Source organism: Lissotriton helveticus, chromosome 5_1 (assembly GCF_964261635.1).
Source record: "Lissotriton helveticus chromosome 5_1, aLisHel1.1, whole genome shotgun sequence".
In the NCBI taxonomy this organism is placed as follows: Eukaryota; Metazoa; Chordata; class Amphibia; order Caudata; family Salamandridae; genus Lissotriton; species Lissotriton helveticus.
This window is the reverse complement of record NC_136065.1, coordinates 1,388,266,057-1,388,285,788: the sequence shown is the minus strand read 5'-3', so window position 1 is coordinate 1,388,285,788 and position 19,732 is coordinate 1,388,266,057. Positions and strand designations below refer to the sequence as shown.

At 41.4% G+C, this 19,732-nt stretch overlaps 1 protein-coding gene across 2 annotated transcripts in view; it reads right to left on the bottom strand.

Moving 5' to 3' along the window:
• BRPF3 (bromodomain and PHD finger containing 3) overlaps positions 1–19,732 on the bottom strand; it is a 538,751-nt gene that overhangs the window by 148,555 nt on the left and 370,464 nt on the right. For both annotated transcript variants that reach the window (XM_078644347.1, XM_078644348.1), the window contains exons 6-8: positions 13,206–13,518; positions 12,824–13,105; positions 1,333–1,839 (exon numbers count right to left, since the gene is read on the bottom strand). In XM_078644347.1, coding sequence (XP_078500473.1) covers positions 1,333–1,839; positions 12,824–13,105; positions 13,206–13,518 — 1,102 coding nt within the window. The remainder of the gene's footprint in view (positions 1–1,332; positions 1,840–12,823; positions 13,106–13,205; positions 13,519–19,732) is intronic.

The following is a 19,732-nucleotide window of genomic DNA, read 5'->3' as shown; positions in this document are numbered from 1 at the left end:
ATCAATATCCCTTATATTTTGTCATTGTCCAATCTCTGTGTGAATGTTGTCTTTAGTCTCAATGGCAGCAATGTATTGATATGGTCGAACCCACTTTAGACTGAGAAGATCACACAAATACGTTCAGCATCAATGCCCTTAGCTTTGATGTCGGTCTTGAGCGACATCAATAGTGGTGATGTCAGTGATACTTTTTACCACTCTGCCCTTCTGTCCTTTGAACTCCTCCAAAAGGAGTCCTTATCAGTAGCTGTCTTACTTCTAGAGGGAGCATAAGAGGAAGCTTAATCCTTTCCCTATGTCTCAGAGCATACCTCCGAGTCTTATTCCCTCACTGTGTGAATACCACACAGAACACATGTGGGTTTGAGACTGCCTTTTTTCTTCAAGAGGAATTCTGATGGAAAGCAATTACGGATACAGGAGAAAATAATTTCACTCTGTAGCTGGATTTAAAAGATGTTGTGTGAAACAAAAATAGTAGAGCCAATTGAAAATCCTGTCAAAAAATCTGAGGTGTGTTCTGTCTCATGAGATCCTATTTACACGAGCCAGAAAAAAGAACTTGCTCTGTGATGGAACTGCCAGTACAATGCATCATGGATAGGGAAAGTTCTTGGACTCTCAAAGGGACAGGATTCCCTTTTCTCAGTTTTTTCAATAAATGTCTATCAGGTTTATATTTTTTTCTTTGCTATTATGCACTTTCAAACCTCTGTGTACTTAAGATGTTGCAATGCAGGCATGAAATGCGTTATCTGTTATGTAATGTTAAGTGACATTTGTATAGTGCATAATTACAAGCGGTCTCTTTACGCGAATGAGAAGAATTATCTGATTGGCTCCTAAAGGGTGCTGCTCGTCATATAGACACTAGCACCCTGTGTTTATATTTAATGGACAACATATCTATGGAAAATTGCTTTAGGGTATAAGCATGCACCGCACAATTATTCAGCCGTTATCAATTAAGATCCTATGATGCAGGAATTGAAAATGCTAATAAAATCTTACAAAAAGGTTGCATCTCAGTAACCGTGCATCTACATTTTAAAAATATATTTGTAAATGAGCCGGACTGCATTATGCCATTGAAAACAATTAAACTGCATAGACAGAGAAATTATGCCTAAATCAAGCATTCTCATAAAGGTAAAAGGCATACAAAGTTTCTAGCTAGATTTGAATGTCAGCCAGTTAGTGTATTATATATACACATTTTTTTAAAGCTGTTTAGAAGCCGAGACGAAAAACATGTGAATATTTCCACAGATTGTCTTCCACCACTAAAACTTCTGCAATACTTTCAAGAGAAATACAAAGGAAACTCACCAGAGTCTGGGGACAACAAGGCTGAAGTCTCTTCATCACTCTCGCTACAGCTCCTGCTCTCAGGATGTTTACGGCAGTGCTGCTCACCTTCCTCCATACTGCTAGGGGACAATTGTCCCATTTGGCTAAAGTCTTCTCCATTTTCTATTGCACAGTCCAAGCTCCTCTGCTGCTTGACACCATTTTTGCCTTTTTTAAAAAGGACAGACGTCCTCCGTCCGACCCCACAGAAAGGGGAGCCAGAAAATGCATCCTCTGCCTGAAGAGCTAGACCGTTTATGCCGTTATCACTTAGCAGGCGTTGAAAATTCGCACTCCCCCGCTGCACTGTTTTCTTTTTGCAAAGCTGGCTGTCTGACTTAAGTCGTTTCTGCAAGCGGTTTAGTGGGCGGCTTTCACTGATAGGTTTTAATGTTGGGGGATCTTGATGAGAATCCACATCTGACAGAGTGGGAGCAGGCCCTGTTGGCTCAAGCATTGGAGGCATGGGAGGCTTTGTATCGCCAGCTAAAGTGGGGAATAGAAAGCATTTTAGAAAAGATAATGCAAGGAAATAATAGGGTGTCAGCTGATGTAATGGTTTACAGGATACATAAAAGTTTTCATTATATGTGGGCCCATCACTAAACTACTATTGTTTATCAAACACAGCAACTCCCAATATTGCATCAAAAAGTGTCTACAAGGCTTTCAAGAACAAGTAACATGCACAGCATACTACATTAATTTGTATATTGAGTATATATCCTGCTAAAACAAACCTTCTTTCGTCAACCTTACACTGTCAATATGACATCTTACAAATCAGCATTAAAAGGATCACACTTAATACATCATCTAAATGTAACCTGGTCGGACAGCACACATTGTGCTGTTCTTCAGAGGAAATGGGAATTTTATGAGTCGGGCAAAAAGAGAAAAGCTAGTTGATTCCTGGTGTAAAGGTTGAAACCACATTGGCCCAAGAGTAAGATATTTTAATAAAGATATCAATATCCAGGGGAGGAGAACTTGAAGGATTTCATAAATATTTTATACATCAGATTACCCTGGTCCGGTAAAGCAGGGTAATTATCCACAGTGGTTTGATGATTAAGAGTGCTACAGGAAATGTTCGTTATTAAGGAGTCCATGCAATGCAAATCACTGAATGTAACAGTTCCCAAATTCTAATGGGAGTACCGCCATATTATAAGATGTTTGAAACAGATCTGTGTTAACCTCCCCACAGCGCACAACAAAACTATATTTGTTGCACAGTAGTGTATATGAAATCCAGTCAGAAACTGTAATCCCATTAGTTACAAAGCCATGGTAGAGTACTCCTTTCCTAGGCCTACTGCACTCAATTAGAGCATTATTGATCTACAGTATTCTGCTGAAGGCAATTGTAGTGGACCCGGACAAGGCTAGATTTATGTTTAAAAGACGAGGTTGTGTCAATACTTGTACGATCAGATATTTAGGAGAGAAGGCGAGGAAATGTAAAAACAAGACCATTTTGCTTGGTTGACTGAATGCACAGAATGCATTTGACTGGGTCCATCATGGATGAGATCTGAGCTAGAGCTTATGTTGAGGCATTTTACCAACTGTGCAAGAACAGCAGCCAAGTATCTATGATTGGCTGTCTGCCAGAAAATATCCTCCTTCACAAGGGGAACAGGTAGGGTTGTCTACACTCCTCAGGGTTATTTACCTCGCAGTGGACTCCTTTACAAAGTACAATACACGGGTGTGCTTTGGGAAAATAAATCTTTTAAACGTTCTATGTTTACAGACAGTCTTGTGTAATCTGAAACCTTCTCTCCTTAAACCATTAAAGATAATCTTGGTGTATAAAGACCTAGGCTTTGAAGTGAATGTCAAGGGAGCCCGCCACCGGCCAGTACCAGCACCTTATTCTGGGGGGACACATCCCCCACCATCCTTAGCGCCAGGAGGCCCCAACGCGTTTACCTACGCGCTGGAAGCACATAAAGGCATCCTCGGGCTCCAGTGGCGCGTGACGCGCTAGGCGGGCCCATCTGCGTCCGTCAGAGCCTGGAGGAGGCTGGGCCCATTCTCTTGGCCCTGCTAAATTCCGACTCTGATTTTAGGCCTGTGTTGGTGATATCCTGCTCCTGAAGCCATGTGACGGTATAAGGTAACCATACCATTTCCCCCTATTTTGAGCAGACACAAGGTAATTTGAACTATGAGGAAACGGAAGCCTACACCTGCCCCAAAAACTTGTGACACTACTCTTGATGGTTTCCTTCAAAAGGCGGTAGGGGCTATTAGCAAAGAAATTGAACGTGCAGAGCGGAGACTTTCCTTAGCCCCAAGCCCCGATTCACTTCCCTATGTTCTTATTAACATGATCTCCAGCTGGAACATCCCTGAAATAGTCACTGACTAAAGGCCTCAACCTCCAATCTCGCCCACTGCTATAGTTTTGAGCCAGGGTGAGCTGTGTGCTACACAAGAAGAAGTTGAGCCTACCATCTGCTCAACTGTGGAGCTGACTGGAGCACAGACAGCACCAGGCGGAAAGAGGAAACAAACTGAGATGGCAGGGGTCGCCCATAATTTAAATGGCCAGTCGTCAAGGACTAAGAGAACTAAACAAACGCATACACTAGGAAGTGTGTGTAAATCTCGTACAGGAGGGGGAAAAAGCTATGTACAGGATGGGCTTGATATCTCAATTGGAAAATTTAGTAAAATAGTTCAGGAGGACTTGGCACCTATTCTAACTAGATTGGTCAGTGTAGAGGAGCAACTAACCCGAGTTCTTCAGGAGCTAGCGGAAAATTTGCCATAAAAAAGCAGGCTGAAAGGGTAATTCAATTAAGCAGCATAGCTGGAGGGCAGGTTGTTGTTCTTTCTGGTGTCTCCTCGACTGGGATGGCCCCCATAAGAGCCACATCTACTTCAAGTAATATGGTCCCCTTCCAAGATCCTATCCCCAATACCACAAATATTAGCCCCCCGGCTATGATACCAAGGGATTTTGCATCCCAGGGAACGCCAATGGAAATAGTCTAAACTTAGGACATGGGCCCCCGTACCGAATAAGATCTGACCCGGTGGGCGGAGGTAGACCCCTCCCTGGAGCTACAATTATAAACAATCGACCACAAGGTTCAGCAAGTGGATGGGGGCTCAAAAACATTAAACCTGCCCCCAGAAAGTACACCCTACACTTTGATTCTGACGGGGGTCCCGTTATTATCTCCCGGTCAACAAGAATGCTGTCAAAGCCTCATAAACAAATCAGTACACTGGTGTTCCAAGAAAACTCCCTCTCATTTAAACTGGTTTGGATATATCATCATGGCCAGGCGGGTGAGTTAGGTGGGTTGCCCAACCAAAAGCATACAAGGGGAGTGGGTTGTGCTAAATTTTAGTGACGCGAGGTGTGTGCATTTTGCTCTAAAACATCTCAGGGATTCACCTGGCGAATTGATAAAGGTGCGCCCATTGGGTTTTTTCTATCCCCCAACCAGGTTTCTTCAATAAGTCAGCGGCCTGTACAGCTAAGACAGAGTACATACCCCCCCACTCAGCCACTCTTCACCCATCCCAAAAGTTTAGATGCCCTCTCAGGTTTGACTGAGATCGACTGACTGACTATACGAACTGGACATCCAGCCGACAACAGAAGTAGGGGTTTCCAGTATTCTGACTCAGGGAAAGTGTTACATGAAGATGCACTAGGCCATATAAAACTCCCAAAATCCTCTGGCACAAATTTGTATGATTATACTTCTGTAAATGAGAATATGAACAACCCTGCAAACCATTCCCAACCCCCAAACCTAATTACTGAGGATAACTGTGAAGGTGAGGGGTTAGGCCAGATAGCTCTAGTTAATACTCCCGTTATTACTTCTACATCAGTGGATATTAATGAGGGTCACCTCACCCTTCCTTTTAAATTAATTTCCTGGAATATTGCAGGTATTCGCCCTACATTATCAGATGAGGTTTGGTTGAAGTATATTTGTGGATTTGACATCATCTGCTTGCAGGAAACATGGCTTAAAGAGGGCATTTTGTTGGACGGATATCATGCTTTTATTGTTCTTGCCACCTCTTCGTCGGCTAGGAGGCCAAAAGGAGGGTTTGTAACACTAATTACAGTCAAATACGGTTCCATAAAAGCCCTCTGTGTAAGTTTTCGCCTTGGTTTCAACTGATTATGATTTCAAACCTGACGCAGGTCAGGTTATTATTGGTAAATTGGTACTATAATATTTTTGATTCAAATAGCAGTCATGTTATAGAAGATTTACAGAATGAAATGAATAATGCTTCTGGGAAGTGGCAGTCATTATGTATCCTTTGGGTGGGGGACTTTAATTGTACATCTTGTGCGCATAGCAATAATCGAGTTTGTGGCCTCTTGGCTACAGAGGGCTACCCTCTGGCGCATTTTATCCATACACCGCAGGGCGAGGCGTTACATTTATTATCATTCAGAACAACCTAGATAGTTTGATTAGCAGCTCTTCAATCCTGTATCCCATTTTTGTTGGCGGTGGCAGGAAAAGTTTTATTGATTTTATGTTTATTTCCTAGGGAGTTCTCATTGTTTGTCAGTGACTTCAAGGTGGTACCCAATTATTCTAGTGACCACAACCCACTCACTGTCTTTCTTAACATACCAGCTCAGGCAGGGATGGCCGATGGTCGCCTGATTTATTACAACCACAATAAATGGGTAAGATTAAATTGGGGCAAGATAAACCCTACCCAATTTGAGGCTGAAACGGTCAAAATAAATTATGATCTGATAATGTGGTGCCTCCAACAAGGTTCTCCCTCAGCCAAGATTGTTAGCGATTTTAAAAGGATCTGTCCAGACGTAGATAATAGACTAACTCGCCATGTTAGGTTAAAGGAGTCTCAAGAGGCACTGTGGTTTAACGCTGATTGCGCTAATGCCCACAATAATTTAAAAATTGCGTTTCAGGCAAGCCCTTGTAAAAGGACCCAAATTAAATGTGCTAGACGATTAATAAAGTAACATTAACAAAAGAAAAGAGGAATTGAGGCGTTTAGCCTGGGAGGACTTGGAGAAAGCAAGTGCCCTTAAAGACAGTAAAAGTTTTTGGGATATTATTAACCAGCCACAATTTACGGAGGAGGTGAAAAAAATGGGTTCATTGATTTTGGGCGATGCCTGGGAATCGCACTTCTCGGCCACAGTTAACGCAAACTGCTTGCAGCTAACTGGGAGTAGTGAGGATTTGCCCGTGGATTTAACCTTGGCCTCCCATTTTAGTGCCTCTCTCATAGTGGCAGAGGTTGAAGAAGCCTTAGCAAAAGGAATATGTATGAAAGACCCAGGTCCAGATGGGGTCCCACTAGATCTGTTTAAAAGGAATCTCAACCTCTGGGCACACCTGTTGACTAATGTTTTTAAATCAGTTGTGATTGCCCCCTACCCAGCCTCTTTGAAGGAGGCCATTGTCATACCTGTGTATAAAAAGGGCAATAGGAAAGACTCCGCCTTTTATAGGCCAATTTCTCTCATCTATGCTACTGTCTAGGTGCTGGGGGGGGGGGGGGAGGTTGTCCTTGCTCGACTTGAGGCTTAGGCAAGCTCCAAGGGGGTCATTTCAAAAACGCAATACGGTTTCCGGAGGGGGATGGGTACCACTGAGCAGTGCCTCAATTTGTCCCTGATCATGGGCAAGTACATGAGGGATAGGAGAGGTTCTATCAACCTGGCCTTCATGGACTAGTCCAGTGCTTTTGATACCATTAACAGGGTGAAATTTTGTTCGCTAATGGGGGAAATGAGCATAGAGGAAGCACTGATTTCCCTTCTGAGAAGACTTCATGCTAACACCACTGTGACCACAAGATATGGTACACAGCGGGAAAAGACTAGGACCATTGTCTCCACAGAGGGTGTGCAGCAGGGGTGCATTTTAGCTCCTTTTCTTTTCTTGAGTTATACTAATGGTTTAGAGGCATTTTTATTAGGAAAGAAAATTGATTTCCCCAGTACTGGGGAAAATCACACCCGCTACTTTCATATGTGGATGACACCATGCTCATGGCCTTGACGGCACACAGCTACAAAAATCACTGAATGTCTTCACGGATTTTATGTTGGCTCTTGACCTAAAGGTTAATTTTACAAAATCTTATGTCATGGTGTGTGGCCCTAAAAGGACAAAAAACAGAAATGTTATTGTAAGGGGTAAGAGTATTGGGAAGCTGGAAAATGTTACTTATTTACGGAACATGTTTAACAACGAGATGAAGTGGTAACCACTTGCCACTGCAAGAGATCAGCAGACAAGCAGGGTAGTGGAGTGGCTTTTCCGCTTTGCCCGCAAGCTAGGTCATAAGCGGGTGACTGAGCTGGTCACCTTATATAAAGCAAAATGTTTATCTGTTAGGTCTAACGGGGCAGGGGTTTGGGAGCACCATAAAAGTCGCCCTCTACAAGTTACGGAAAATAAGTTTATAAAAAGGCTATGTAGAAAATCGCATTGACATCGCCCCTTTGCTCTTATGGGCCAAAATCTGGTCGGAGGACGACTTATTGTTCTCTAGGGAGGTGATTAAAGATTGTACCAACTTGGACAGAGCACTGTCGATACCCTGGCTTCGATTTGTGAGAGAAAGGTTATTTGAGATAGGCCTGGGAGAGTACTTTGACAATCTGTCGAGTATTCAAACAAACGCCAAGGCCATCATAAAAGAGGCGCATCATTTCTGGGCAACTGCGCGCCACGTGCAATCGGAGGCGACAGGTCCCATTTGTACGTTCACTACCAATTAGCAATTTTATTGAACTTTCACTATTAATGTACAGACACAATTCTTTCTAACCAGATTGCGCTGAGGCACATTGCACTTTCTAGTGGCGTTTCCAAGACAATCTGGGTGGGCCGACAAACTCATTCCTGGTCCTTCCGACAATATGGCAACCCAGAGCAAGCTGCACTTTGTTATTTTGCTCACTCTACAAAGAAGCAAGGGGAACATTTTTAGCACCACTTTTAAGGGATATCCGGCCCTGTACATACGTTGATGGGTTCCAATATTTGCAATCATTGGTTACTCCTGTTATCTGTGTTGCGGTCTCAAATTATTTCAAAGTTGCAATGGCCATTTGGAAAGCGTTATGAACAATAGCAAACGAATAGGATGAGGAAAATCTTTTACAGTGTAATTATAATTATTTTGAAATTTTATGGGTGGTGCTATTTTTTATTTATCTGATTTTATTAATAAGGATTTATACATTTTTAAACTGTAATGTCTGTCTATCAAACGTTTATGGTCTTGGTACCGAATAAAGTTATTTTGACTTAACTTGAATGTCAAGGAAGCATATTCCGAATTTAATCCTCACCTACCCGTCAAATGGTCAAAACATATGGGTACATATTTTGCAATAATGGAATAGCATATTATGCAAGTCCAGATAAATATTTTTATGCTGACTTGATGAAGATAAGCATAATGCAATACTTCTTATAGGTTTTTGGTGCTCACCCCATGGTGGTTCTGGAGAAAGGAGGACTTAGACAAATACCGGTAAAATTGTCTATCGATATATGGAATTGCCAAAGGCCTAAGATGCCTAGAGGATTCCCAAAGCGAGGAGAGGACTCTCTATCAGCACCCAGACACCAACAAGTATTATCAAGCCGATCAACTACATTTTTAATGTAACTACACACGCAAACATGCAACCGACAGGTACCTAATAGTCACAACAAAGTCACTTTGAAGAATACTGTGGGTATGTGAAAACAGTTATAGCTTTCTGTATGCCTCACTGATTACTAAGATCATCATGACAAATGAAGACATAGTAGCAGTGAAATAGAAGTTTACGATATATTCCTATTTAGTAAACTCTCTTCAATTGTGTGAAGACTTCACCCAAGCCTAATGGAGATATGATTTTGGAGCATGGAGAAAGAGTACTCCCTAGATTCCAAAAACAGTAAGCCCTCTGATGATTTGAAGGAGTTTTTGGGAAGAGTATGAAGTGTTTAGAAATAATACACTGGTCTACATATATTGTTAATTGTTATGCAGCAACATTGTGGGATAAAAGGCTGAAAGCCCAGGTGTCTAATAACCAATTGCTACAAGTTCAACTTCCACAGGTATAGTTCTGAGTGCAGTTCTGAGTTGAAGGGAGGTCCTGGGAACCTGTAATGACCATCAAATAGAACCAATGGAAGAGTACGAAGCCCCAGGGTGTCTAGCGTATGTTCAATAAAATCATGCCAGGCATTCAAGACAGCCACACAAGATACATTTAAAAGCAATGACTGTATGAAAAGCATTATATAGTCTGTGGTTATCCTTAAAAGGTGCCTTGTAAGTGGCTCTCTCATGTCTAATTGGGAGACAAATGATCTAATCAAAGGCTAGAAACTCTTCTCCTTATTAGAAGGCCTATTAAGTCATGCATGGGTCATGCATGGGTTCAAGTTCAAACAATGTGGAGGATCCCCTATTATGTCTATGAGGGAGGGGGAATATTCTGTCAAACAAAATTGGAAGTCCCTGTTATCGTTGTAGCAGACTGGAATCGCTGAGAAAGAGCTATGTAAAGGTCTCTAGAGTTCCGGTTTATCAGCTCTTAGTGAGTTATCCAAAGGGATAGAACAAGGCAGACTACAGGGTTAAAACTAAAAAATGGGTTAGTAGTTAAAGATCCAAATACGCAGATCAGCGTTAACACTTCCGGGTCAGTACGGGCAGAAGCAGCATAAAAACGCCTTCTAGCTCACTAGGTATCTTACTTCCGATCGAGAGGAGAAGAACGACACGGAGGAACAGGGAGGCCGATTCGAAAAATTAAGGTATGCGGTTATACGTGCTCCGGGGTGACTACCTCCAGAATAGAATAAGGCTAGACTCTGCAATCCGAAATAGTATTCAGCCAGTTATAGACATAGCTACTATCCCTTTGTAACTACATCGCAAAGATGAGAGTGAGCAAAATGGGGTTTACATAAAGTGCTGTATGTGCAATTTAGAAAATAAAATAAAAATGACTAGGCATCCCCTTAATGATTTCTCATAGTATTGCCTATATCATCCACAAGTTAAAATTGGGTGCCCCAAATTAATTTAAGCAGTCAGGAATCTTTCTTACAAAGCAGCTATATATATCTAATATAAATGATAAGATCAGAAATCGATGTAGATTAGAAAATTGAGAATTACAACCTTGTATATACTTTTATTCATAGATATAACACTACCTGACTATACAAAAGGATCTGGAAAGGTGTGGATAATTAACACAACCACAGCCAGAGTCCATACCCACATCAAACTGGTGAGTAACGAAATAGGTATTTCCCGTCATATCTTTGAGAAAGGCACACCATAATGAATAATATACCCATGACACGTGATCTTTTTATATTCAGGGCACGATAAATTAAATTATCTACAAAGGAGCACCTTCTATCAACAACGGTGGTTCCTCCGTGTCAATAGATAACTCTGGGTCTCAATGTCAAGGTAAATAATACAGCCACTGCCCCAGTTTTGCGGCATGTTAAATACTAATAAGAAAATTAAGGAAGAGCATTGTTGTTTTTGTATCATCTACAGACTTGCTGTATTATATGTAAGACTACTGAAATATCCAGGTGATTGATAGTCATCAAGCGAGATAGCAATTGAAAAGCTTCTCATACGCAAGACACAGGTATATATGACTTACCGTGTATACTCAAATGAATTAGACAGGACTTCCAATGGGGATAACCGGATGTCAAGTGAGACTTAACCAACTAGTCGAGGACAGGGATAAGGCAGAAAGTTGGGATTAATATAACTATGAATGAATCAGACTATATGTTGTGTTAGAAGAGGGCATGTAGACAATGTTAACAAACAGAGTATGCAATGATGTTAAAATAATGTTATTTGTTTATAGATACGAAGTCAAATGTTTTTGTCCTGAAGAAGGTGTCAAGTTTGAGTAACACCGAAACGCCGCGTCGACCTTGTATACAACACTTTGACTGTTTATTTGTTGATTTTTTTAAGTATGCTGCCATCACAGATGGTATTTTATATTCTGTTTGATATCTTTTTTAGACTGTAACCCAGAAGGGAGGCTTACAATAAATCTTGTATATTTTACAACAAAAATTCTTTTAGCATCAGTGCTTTTTACTCTCACGCATGGGTTCTACAGGACTTCAAGAATCTGCACAGTGAAAGCAAGGCCCGTGGAGAAACACAAAAAGGACGTGATCAAAAGACGACACTTCATATTTGGTTATGGTATTCTAGTATCTGGAATTTTTTGAAAGAGTTATAAATAGATGAGCTAGTCAGCAGTGAACTTAGAGTATATTACAGGTGACACTCTCAGTAGATCACCTAATTATTTTATTCGGTGAACTGTAGGCATATAACCTACCCCCTAAAATCAAAGATGCAGTCTCATTAGCGAATTATGTCTTGTTGAGAAACAGACTATTACAAACAAGTGGAATTCTAGACCTATTTTAATGAATGATATAAGGTATTCTAGACTTCGAACAATTATGACCAGTAAATAATTCACTTATTTGTTGCTTCTAGCTAGGCATGAGCTACATTAATAACCATATCTACATAGAAACAGTTTGTCAAGCTCTCTACAGCATGGAGTTCATTTATTGTTTACAACAATAAATCTAACAGACTAGACACACCCAAGGAGAATTTGATTACTGCCACTGTTTAGACTGTTAGTGCCCACTAACAAGTTTCCTGGTTAATAGTGGGTAGGTAAATCCACATTAAAATCACTATTTCAGTGCACTATTGTCCCACTGTTAACATGCCAAGTTGTTTGGTCTAGAATGTGGGGTGTGACATTACTGCACCCGTTTCTGCATGTTTTCCTCAATGACTGGCTTGTTACTCATCATATATTTGATCTTATTTTGGCAGGTGGAACTGTGATTGGGTTTTGTGCACCTAAGTTTGGTAAAACCATTATCTGTAATTCCATTCTGAAGTATTTAGCTGGGGTGGGATTACCAGCAAACCTCCACGATAGTCTATTTACAAGACATGAGTGAAACTCAAGATTAAAGAAGCTGCCACTAATCAGATAACGAGTAGTTACATTTCTAATGTACACTTTGTACTGAAACAGCTTGGCTCATGGGGTGTAAAAGGATGGGAGCTTTAAACCTTAAAAAACCAAATGAAATCTTTGAAACGTAAAGTTGTTATTTATTTGTTTCTCATACACTACCCAGTAGCTACCGAAATTGTCAGGATGCATATACAAGACAACTCCAACTTCCACTCCATATTTAACACTGGGAACAAACTGATCAGGAAGTCCATGCTCTAACCTTAATCAATTTCTATTCATCATACTGAATTGCAATCCTAAATGTAAAAAAGAAACAGTTCACATTTTTACAACCGGTAATAATAAATTGTGTCCCATTTATTATCTTACTTAAACAACTCTTTCTTCATTACAGCACCTCACCTTTATCAGCTTCTCCATCACGTTCTACAGTCACATTTCTTTCTTCATCCTGAGTGCCTCTCTCAAGGCACATTGGTGATTCTCCACTGGGTTGTGTCCGGCTTTGCTGCTGCGATGTCTTTAGTCGTAGAGAGTTGATCTCACGCCGCAATAATCGCATACGCCGGGTTCTGGCTCCACTGGATCGCATACTACTCACAAGATCCAGTTTCTCCAGAAGCTCTTTTAACTGAGCCTCCAATGATAGGTGAGCCCGGTTCTCAGGCATAAGAATGTTGTCCACTGCAAGACGATAGGGAAAAAAACAAAAAATGAAACGTTAGGATGGGAAGGTTTCAGAATGAATCTATAAAGGTGAGGCAAATTAGAGATTTAAATTCACCATCTTCCCATGAGAATTTGTAGTAATCTTCATTTTTCGGTGACTCCGGAAGATGGATTCCCAGTTCTGTTTCATAGCCTATGTTTTCAGCCTGCCGCCGTGTATGCCGAAGAATTGCTCCTCCCACATCTCTCATTCTCAGAGCAGCCCGGTGGAAAACAGTGTCTTTTGAGTTATACCTCATGCAGTTGGTAACCAAAAGGTTAAAATCCTCCTCAAAGTCGTCCAGGTTTTGATAGAGATGCAACTCCACTTTCTGCCTCATAGTTGCAAAATCCATTGGCCGTGAAATGAATTCCAGGTAATCTGGAACCTAAACATATAAAACCTGTACAATTACAAAAACCATTTACTAGGCAACCAGAATTCACCCCGAGCTCACACCTGCACAGAAATAAAGGAACCACGCATCGGGGATACCACATACAACCATAGACAGACATCCTTAAATAAAAAGACGGAACATAGGCAAAAACCGGAGGCTGGCCTACACAGACAGGCAAAGGGATTAAACTTCAGGGTCTTTTCTGGATCTAACAACCATGCCTTTCACAGTTGGTCAAAAATTCACCATGGAAAGCTGTGCAATTGATATTTTAATTCATGATATTAGATTTTCCAAAACTTGCTATCTAAGCAACCAGAAAAGTTTCAATTGTAAAATTGCTTTGTTCTCCATTTCGCCCTCTACAATGTTTGGTGTCCCCATGTGATTTGCTTTCATCGATTACCGTTGTATTCTTACTTTGTAATTGGCACTATATATTCACCTCAAATAAAGAGGTTGATGACTCAACAGCCATACACGCAAAAGTTTACAAAGATTACACATGTGCACCAACCCACACAGACTTCCCCTTTACACAAACATATGGGGACATTAAAATCCCTTGCATATAACCTAATCCACAGTATATAAAAATTATGCACAAACCTTTGCCAACCATACAGAAAGATAAAAAGTAGTATTTACCTAGAATTGAATTACGTTTCTCCAGTATTAGTATCTTTAAAAAAACTCAAAAGGGTTAGAAAATCCTCTAGCGACAGAGGGATGATATTTAAACACTATGTGAAACCTTCATCTCTGAATTGCCTTACACAGTATTCTGCTTCCACGTGTATTGCTTCCCCATCACCTGACAATTTAAATTTTCATATACAGCATGAACAGTATGGTATGGAACACACCAGGACGGAAAGGTTTGATTAGGAATTACAGAAGACACCCAACGCTGAAGAAAGATTTTGATGGATAGGTAAACTGATTCATTTTGAGTTTACAACATATTGAACAAAACACACAATTATATTTCAAAGTCATAAGGCTTCTGCAAAAACAGGCAGCAGTCACATTAGAGTATACAACCAAACCATGCCAATCCTATAGCTGCACTTACAAACGTTATCCTTTGTACACCGTGTTTAAAAGGGATAATCAAACTTTTGTTTTAAAACTCTTTGTATTTGTAGTATCCTTCTATAAGACAATAATACTGAAAACAAAGTTAGTTTTTCACAATAATGCTCATGATAAACACATTATATTACTGTATTAAATGTCAACATGTTAGCCCCTCCTGTTTATCTATTTATTTATTTATTTATTTTTTGGCATTTAATATAGCGCGAACAATTGCCCGCAGGCGTCTCGGCGCTGTACTCTGCAGACTCTCCTAACTTTGGCTTCTAGACTTTAGAGATTGAACAACCATGTTTTCAGCTGTTTCCTGAATGACAGCAGATTTGGGCTAGATGTGATGGATTGCGGAAGTGTATTCCACAATTTAGGGGCAGCCACCAGAAAGCGTCTATCTCCCCAGTTAACTAATTTAGTACGTGGCACTACCAGATCGTTCATCTTAGCAGACCGAAGTGGCCGGGAAGGTTGATATAGCGTGAGGTGGTCTCTCAGAAATTGTGGGGCTTGTTGGTGCAAGGCTTTATACACAATACACAAGGTCTTAAACTTTATTCGGTTCCTTACTGGGAGCCAGTGAAGATCTCTCAAGGTGTTAGTTATTGGTTTAAATCTGGGGACACCCGAGAGAAGCCTGGCCGCAGCGTTCTGTACTAGCTGCATTTTTTTGATGACCCTGATTTGGGCATTGGCAAACAAGCCATTGCAGTAGTCTAGTGCCGACAGGACAAGGGCGCTTACCAAGGTCCTGCCTACAGATTCAGGGAGAAATGGCAGGATCTTTTTTACCAGGCGTAGCTTGTAAAAAGCCACCGAGGTCGTCTGGTTGGCATGAGCCATAAAATTCAAGTTATCATCGAAGGTGACACCTAGGTTTCTCACCTTCGTTGTTGGTTTAGGCAAAACTCCAAAAGATGGTGGCCACCATGCCGAAGACCAGCTGGGGCTAAGGTGACCGAAAGTTACCACTTCGGTTTTTTCCGAATTCAGTTTTAAGCGGCTTCCGGACATCCATCGTCCGATGGCCAGCATTCCTGCCTTAAAACTCTCCGCTACTGTTTCCCCATCATCTCTGACCGTCAGAATCAACTGGGTGTCGTCAGCATATGAGGTAAGGTTCATCCCATGCGCTTTGATGGTTTTAGCGAGGTCCGACACGTAGATATTAAAAAGCGTCGGACTCAGGGATGAACCTTGAGGTACCCCACATGGCAAGGACAACTCTGTTGACTCGAATTGTCCCAAGGCGACTGCCTGAGATCTGTCCGCCAGAAATGATGTCAGTAGATTCTTGGCTAGGCCCCGTACGCCCATCCCCTCGACACGGTCGACCAAAATCTTATGGTCGACCGTGTCGAAAGCGGCCGATAGGTCTAGAAGCACCAATAGTGCTGATCCCCCTTGATCTCGGATTAGTCGGATGTCATCCGCTGCCTTAATAAGCGCTGTTTCAGTACCATGAAACTTACGGAATCCAAATTGAGTTTCATCGAGCAGCTGGTTTTGCTCGATGAATTCCGCAAGTTGAGTGTTCATGGCTTTTTCTGCCACTTTGGCTAGAAATGGAAGGTTAGCTATGGGCCTGTAGTTTTTTAACTCTGCTTTATCTAGGCCAGATTTTTTCAAGAGTGGCTTCAACAAGGTTTTTTTTAGAGGGGTGGGAAAGATTCCAGTTCGGAACATTAAGTTACAGATCTGGGTTATAACCGGAATCAAGATATCCATTACTGGGCGTAAGGTTTTCAAAGGACAAGGGTCCAGTGCTGAGCCGGATTTGATGATATCCTGGGTTTGATTTTCCGAGATTGATTTTCTACCCCCATACCGCTTTTTGAGATTTGCTTTGGAAGTCCCAGACATCCTCTGAAGGATTATTTGTTTTGATTTCTGTGCTTTCAAATACAAGATACGAGTGCCCACAGAGGAGTCCTCTGAAACAGCTCACAACTATGATTGCCTATCCTTTTCTTCTTGTACAAAGGAATGAGTGGGAGAGCAGATCCCCAACCCAACATCATTTTATGTACAAGTTGAGTGTGAAAGAAGCAACAGTTGTTGAAGACTAGCGAAACAATTGCATCTGACATTTCTTCTCTACCAATTTCAACTGCAGTTTTTAAGTACTAGGTAGGATGGTCAATAAAGACAACTGATCTCGTTATGATGGTGAGGGATTTGCAAATGTGATGTTAAAGATGATGAGTGGCCATTTATTAGTGCATCATGCAAGAAGAGTCAATTATGTATTGCCTCTAAAAATTAACACTATTTGCATCCAGGGTATAAAAAGAAAACTCAGCAGGAGCTGTACGAATGGGGACAAAACTAAAATAAAATAAAATGAAGAGAAGAGAAGAGAAGAGAAGAGAAGAGAAGAGAAGAGAAGAGAAGAGAAGAGAAGAGAAGATTGCAGCAGAGCCAACAACTCTTCTCCCAAAACATGTAACTGTACTGCAACCAAGTGTACAAAACAATACATTTTACTGCAACCAAGTGTACAAAACGAACAGCAAATGGAGAAGCCTATTGTTCTCTATCAGTAGTATATTTCCTAGATTCACGTGTTTATTTGAAAATTCCCTGAAATAAGACTAGGAATCTGACTGAAGACAGTTCTTTTCATATATTAATGTTGTAATTATCCCTCTAGAGAATTTGGTCTTTTTAGTACACCGCGTCAAGGCTTCCTTGACACAGTCAGTTATGCACACTGTTTCCTCTCACTGGTTGGAGTCCATTGGATTTAATCAATTTCAAGAGTTTGAAATGTTCTGACGTCACTAAGAGGCTGGTTGCTACCTCCAATGCCCTTTTCAACTGTGATCATTCTTGAGTTTTGGGAAGTCGTGGTTCTGTGTTCAAGTGTGATGGAGGCCAAGATTAAGTGTGCAGATCTAAGTTCCACCACTGGCAATTGCAGCGCAACTGGGAAACCTGTTGGCTGCTTTCAAACTTAACTCTGATGAATGTCTACCATTCCGTCATTCACCTTGATTGTCCTCAATTTTTCAGTCATATTCTTTTGGTGCTGGTTTGATTTAGCTTATGATCAATGTTCCTGCTGTAGCCTAATGTGCCTTGTATTGGTTGATGCTACTGTTTCTTCTCATTCTAGAAGTGCTTTTCCTCTCTTCTTAAGGTTTGGGGGTTGCTAGGGTTCTGAAAAAACCTGTTCTTCATCTCCAGTGCCACTCTTCAGTGTTCTAGCACGGATCCTAAACCACTGGAAAGATTCATCAAACTCCTTTTTCTGTATTAAGGCTGCCATTTCAGCCTTGAGTCAACATTTTTTCTTCTTTATGTCAAGCGCCCTGGTTTGCAGTCAAGCATCAAGAAAGTGTTTTTTTTCCAGAGTCTGTTGTTTCCTTTGACTACATTTCCTTCTTCCATTCTCAATACTCTTTCGGAGTCGAGACACAGTTTGTCCTCTACGGTGCGTTTACGTTTTGACCCAGGTGTTTTTTTGGGTTTTAGCTTTCCTTTGACTGCCTGCAGATTTGGCCAAGGGTGTTTTTAAGCACTTTTGAATTTATACTCTTTTCCTCTGCAACCGTTTGGCATTTTGAGCATGCTTTTTTCATATGCTTTATGTCCTTTGATATCTTTTTCGGCACCTTTTTTTAATAGAGGCGATGTAGGGTTCCTCAATGTCAAAACTTCCCCTTGTGTCCGTTCTGTTTAGTCATCACTTAACAGTCCAAGATCCTCAATGGAGCCGTGTTTGGATTGCATCATGCTATATTGTTCCCATCTTTGCTTCTCCTGTACTTTAAGAGTTCTAGGGAGGAACTCCTCTGCAAGTCTTACATCCCTTGAACGTATGGTCCTTTCTAGGCACAGACCTTATGTTTGTCCTTTCAGGCATTTATATCGCAGCACTTTGCCAAAATCTAGAAGAGGAACTCCTCTAGGTGACACTCCCAATCCCCTCGACCCCAACGTACATTTTCTGACCCATGCGTATGTGAACAAAGTCCAAATGAAAAACCAGCGTTTTTAGTTTTTTGGGTGTCTTTCGTTTCCTTTGTCATTCAATGTTCGTTTTCATTTATTTTATTTTCCTTTTTTGTGCTAATCTGAAAATGGCAACCTCGCATGGAGTGATTGTGAACATTTATCGAAGTCCAGAGTGGGGGCTGGGAGAACAAATGAGAAAAACTGTTATTTTTAACCCTGGGCGTAGGACTACGCTACGCTCGCGTAGTTTGCGCAACCACACGCTATGCGAATTGCACGTAGCACAGTGCAAAAACATGTAGCGTAGCGGGCATTTTCTGCTTGCTCGCAGCCCTCAACCTCAAGTTGGCTACCGCGAGCGAGCAAAATAACATCCCGGCGAGACTTTTTCCACGTTCGCGATCAGCAACGTCAAGTTGCCGATCGCGAGTGTGGAAAAGAAAACTTCCGGTGAGATTCTCAACGCAGGGAGGTCAGGTTTCTCATTGCGAGTGGTCGGGTTTGCACGCGACCGTTCGCGATGAGAAACTACCGGTCCGCGTTGAGAAAGCTGCCGCTCGAGTACAAATCTACTCAAGCGGCAGAAAACGACCGTTTGCACTGTGCAAGATGCAGTTTGCAATGACTGCACAGTGCGGACAAGCATCCGGCACTGTGCAATCAGTGCGAACAGCATTTTGCACAGTGCACTACGCAGTTCGCCTAGCTACGTGTAGCTAGCGTAGTGCACTTCACGTAGATATGCGTAGCGCTACTACGAAAACTACCCCTAGGATTAGCTATTTCTGGGCTCCATCACTAAGCGGTGGAAGGCAAGCTGATCATGCCGAGGTTTTGGAAAGTAAGGAGTAGTTTCTGTCCTGTAACTCCAGTTCTGTAGTAGGGGTATCTCTGTTATAGTCATAATCTAGTGAATAGTCCCGCTCATGAGCGTGTACCCCAGAGCAATCAAAAATAATCTCTTAAACTGTCTAAAAATACAGTTCTGCAAAGACACTTAAAAGAGAATTTAAAGACATATAATGCAGCCTATATCCACAGGCTACACTGTCCAGTACTTCAACTAGACATTCCACATTCCACTAAAAACCACAACCAGCACAGCTTGCCAAGTTTTCTTCACAGAGAAAACTTTCTCTTTTACCAGTAA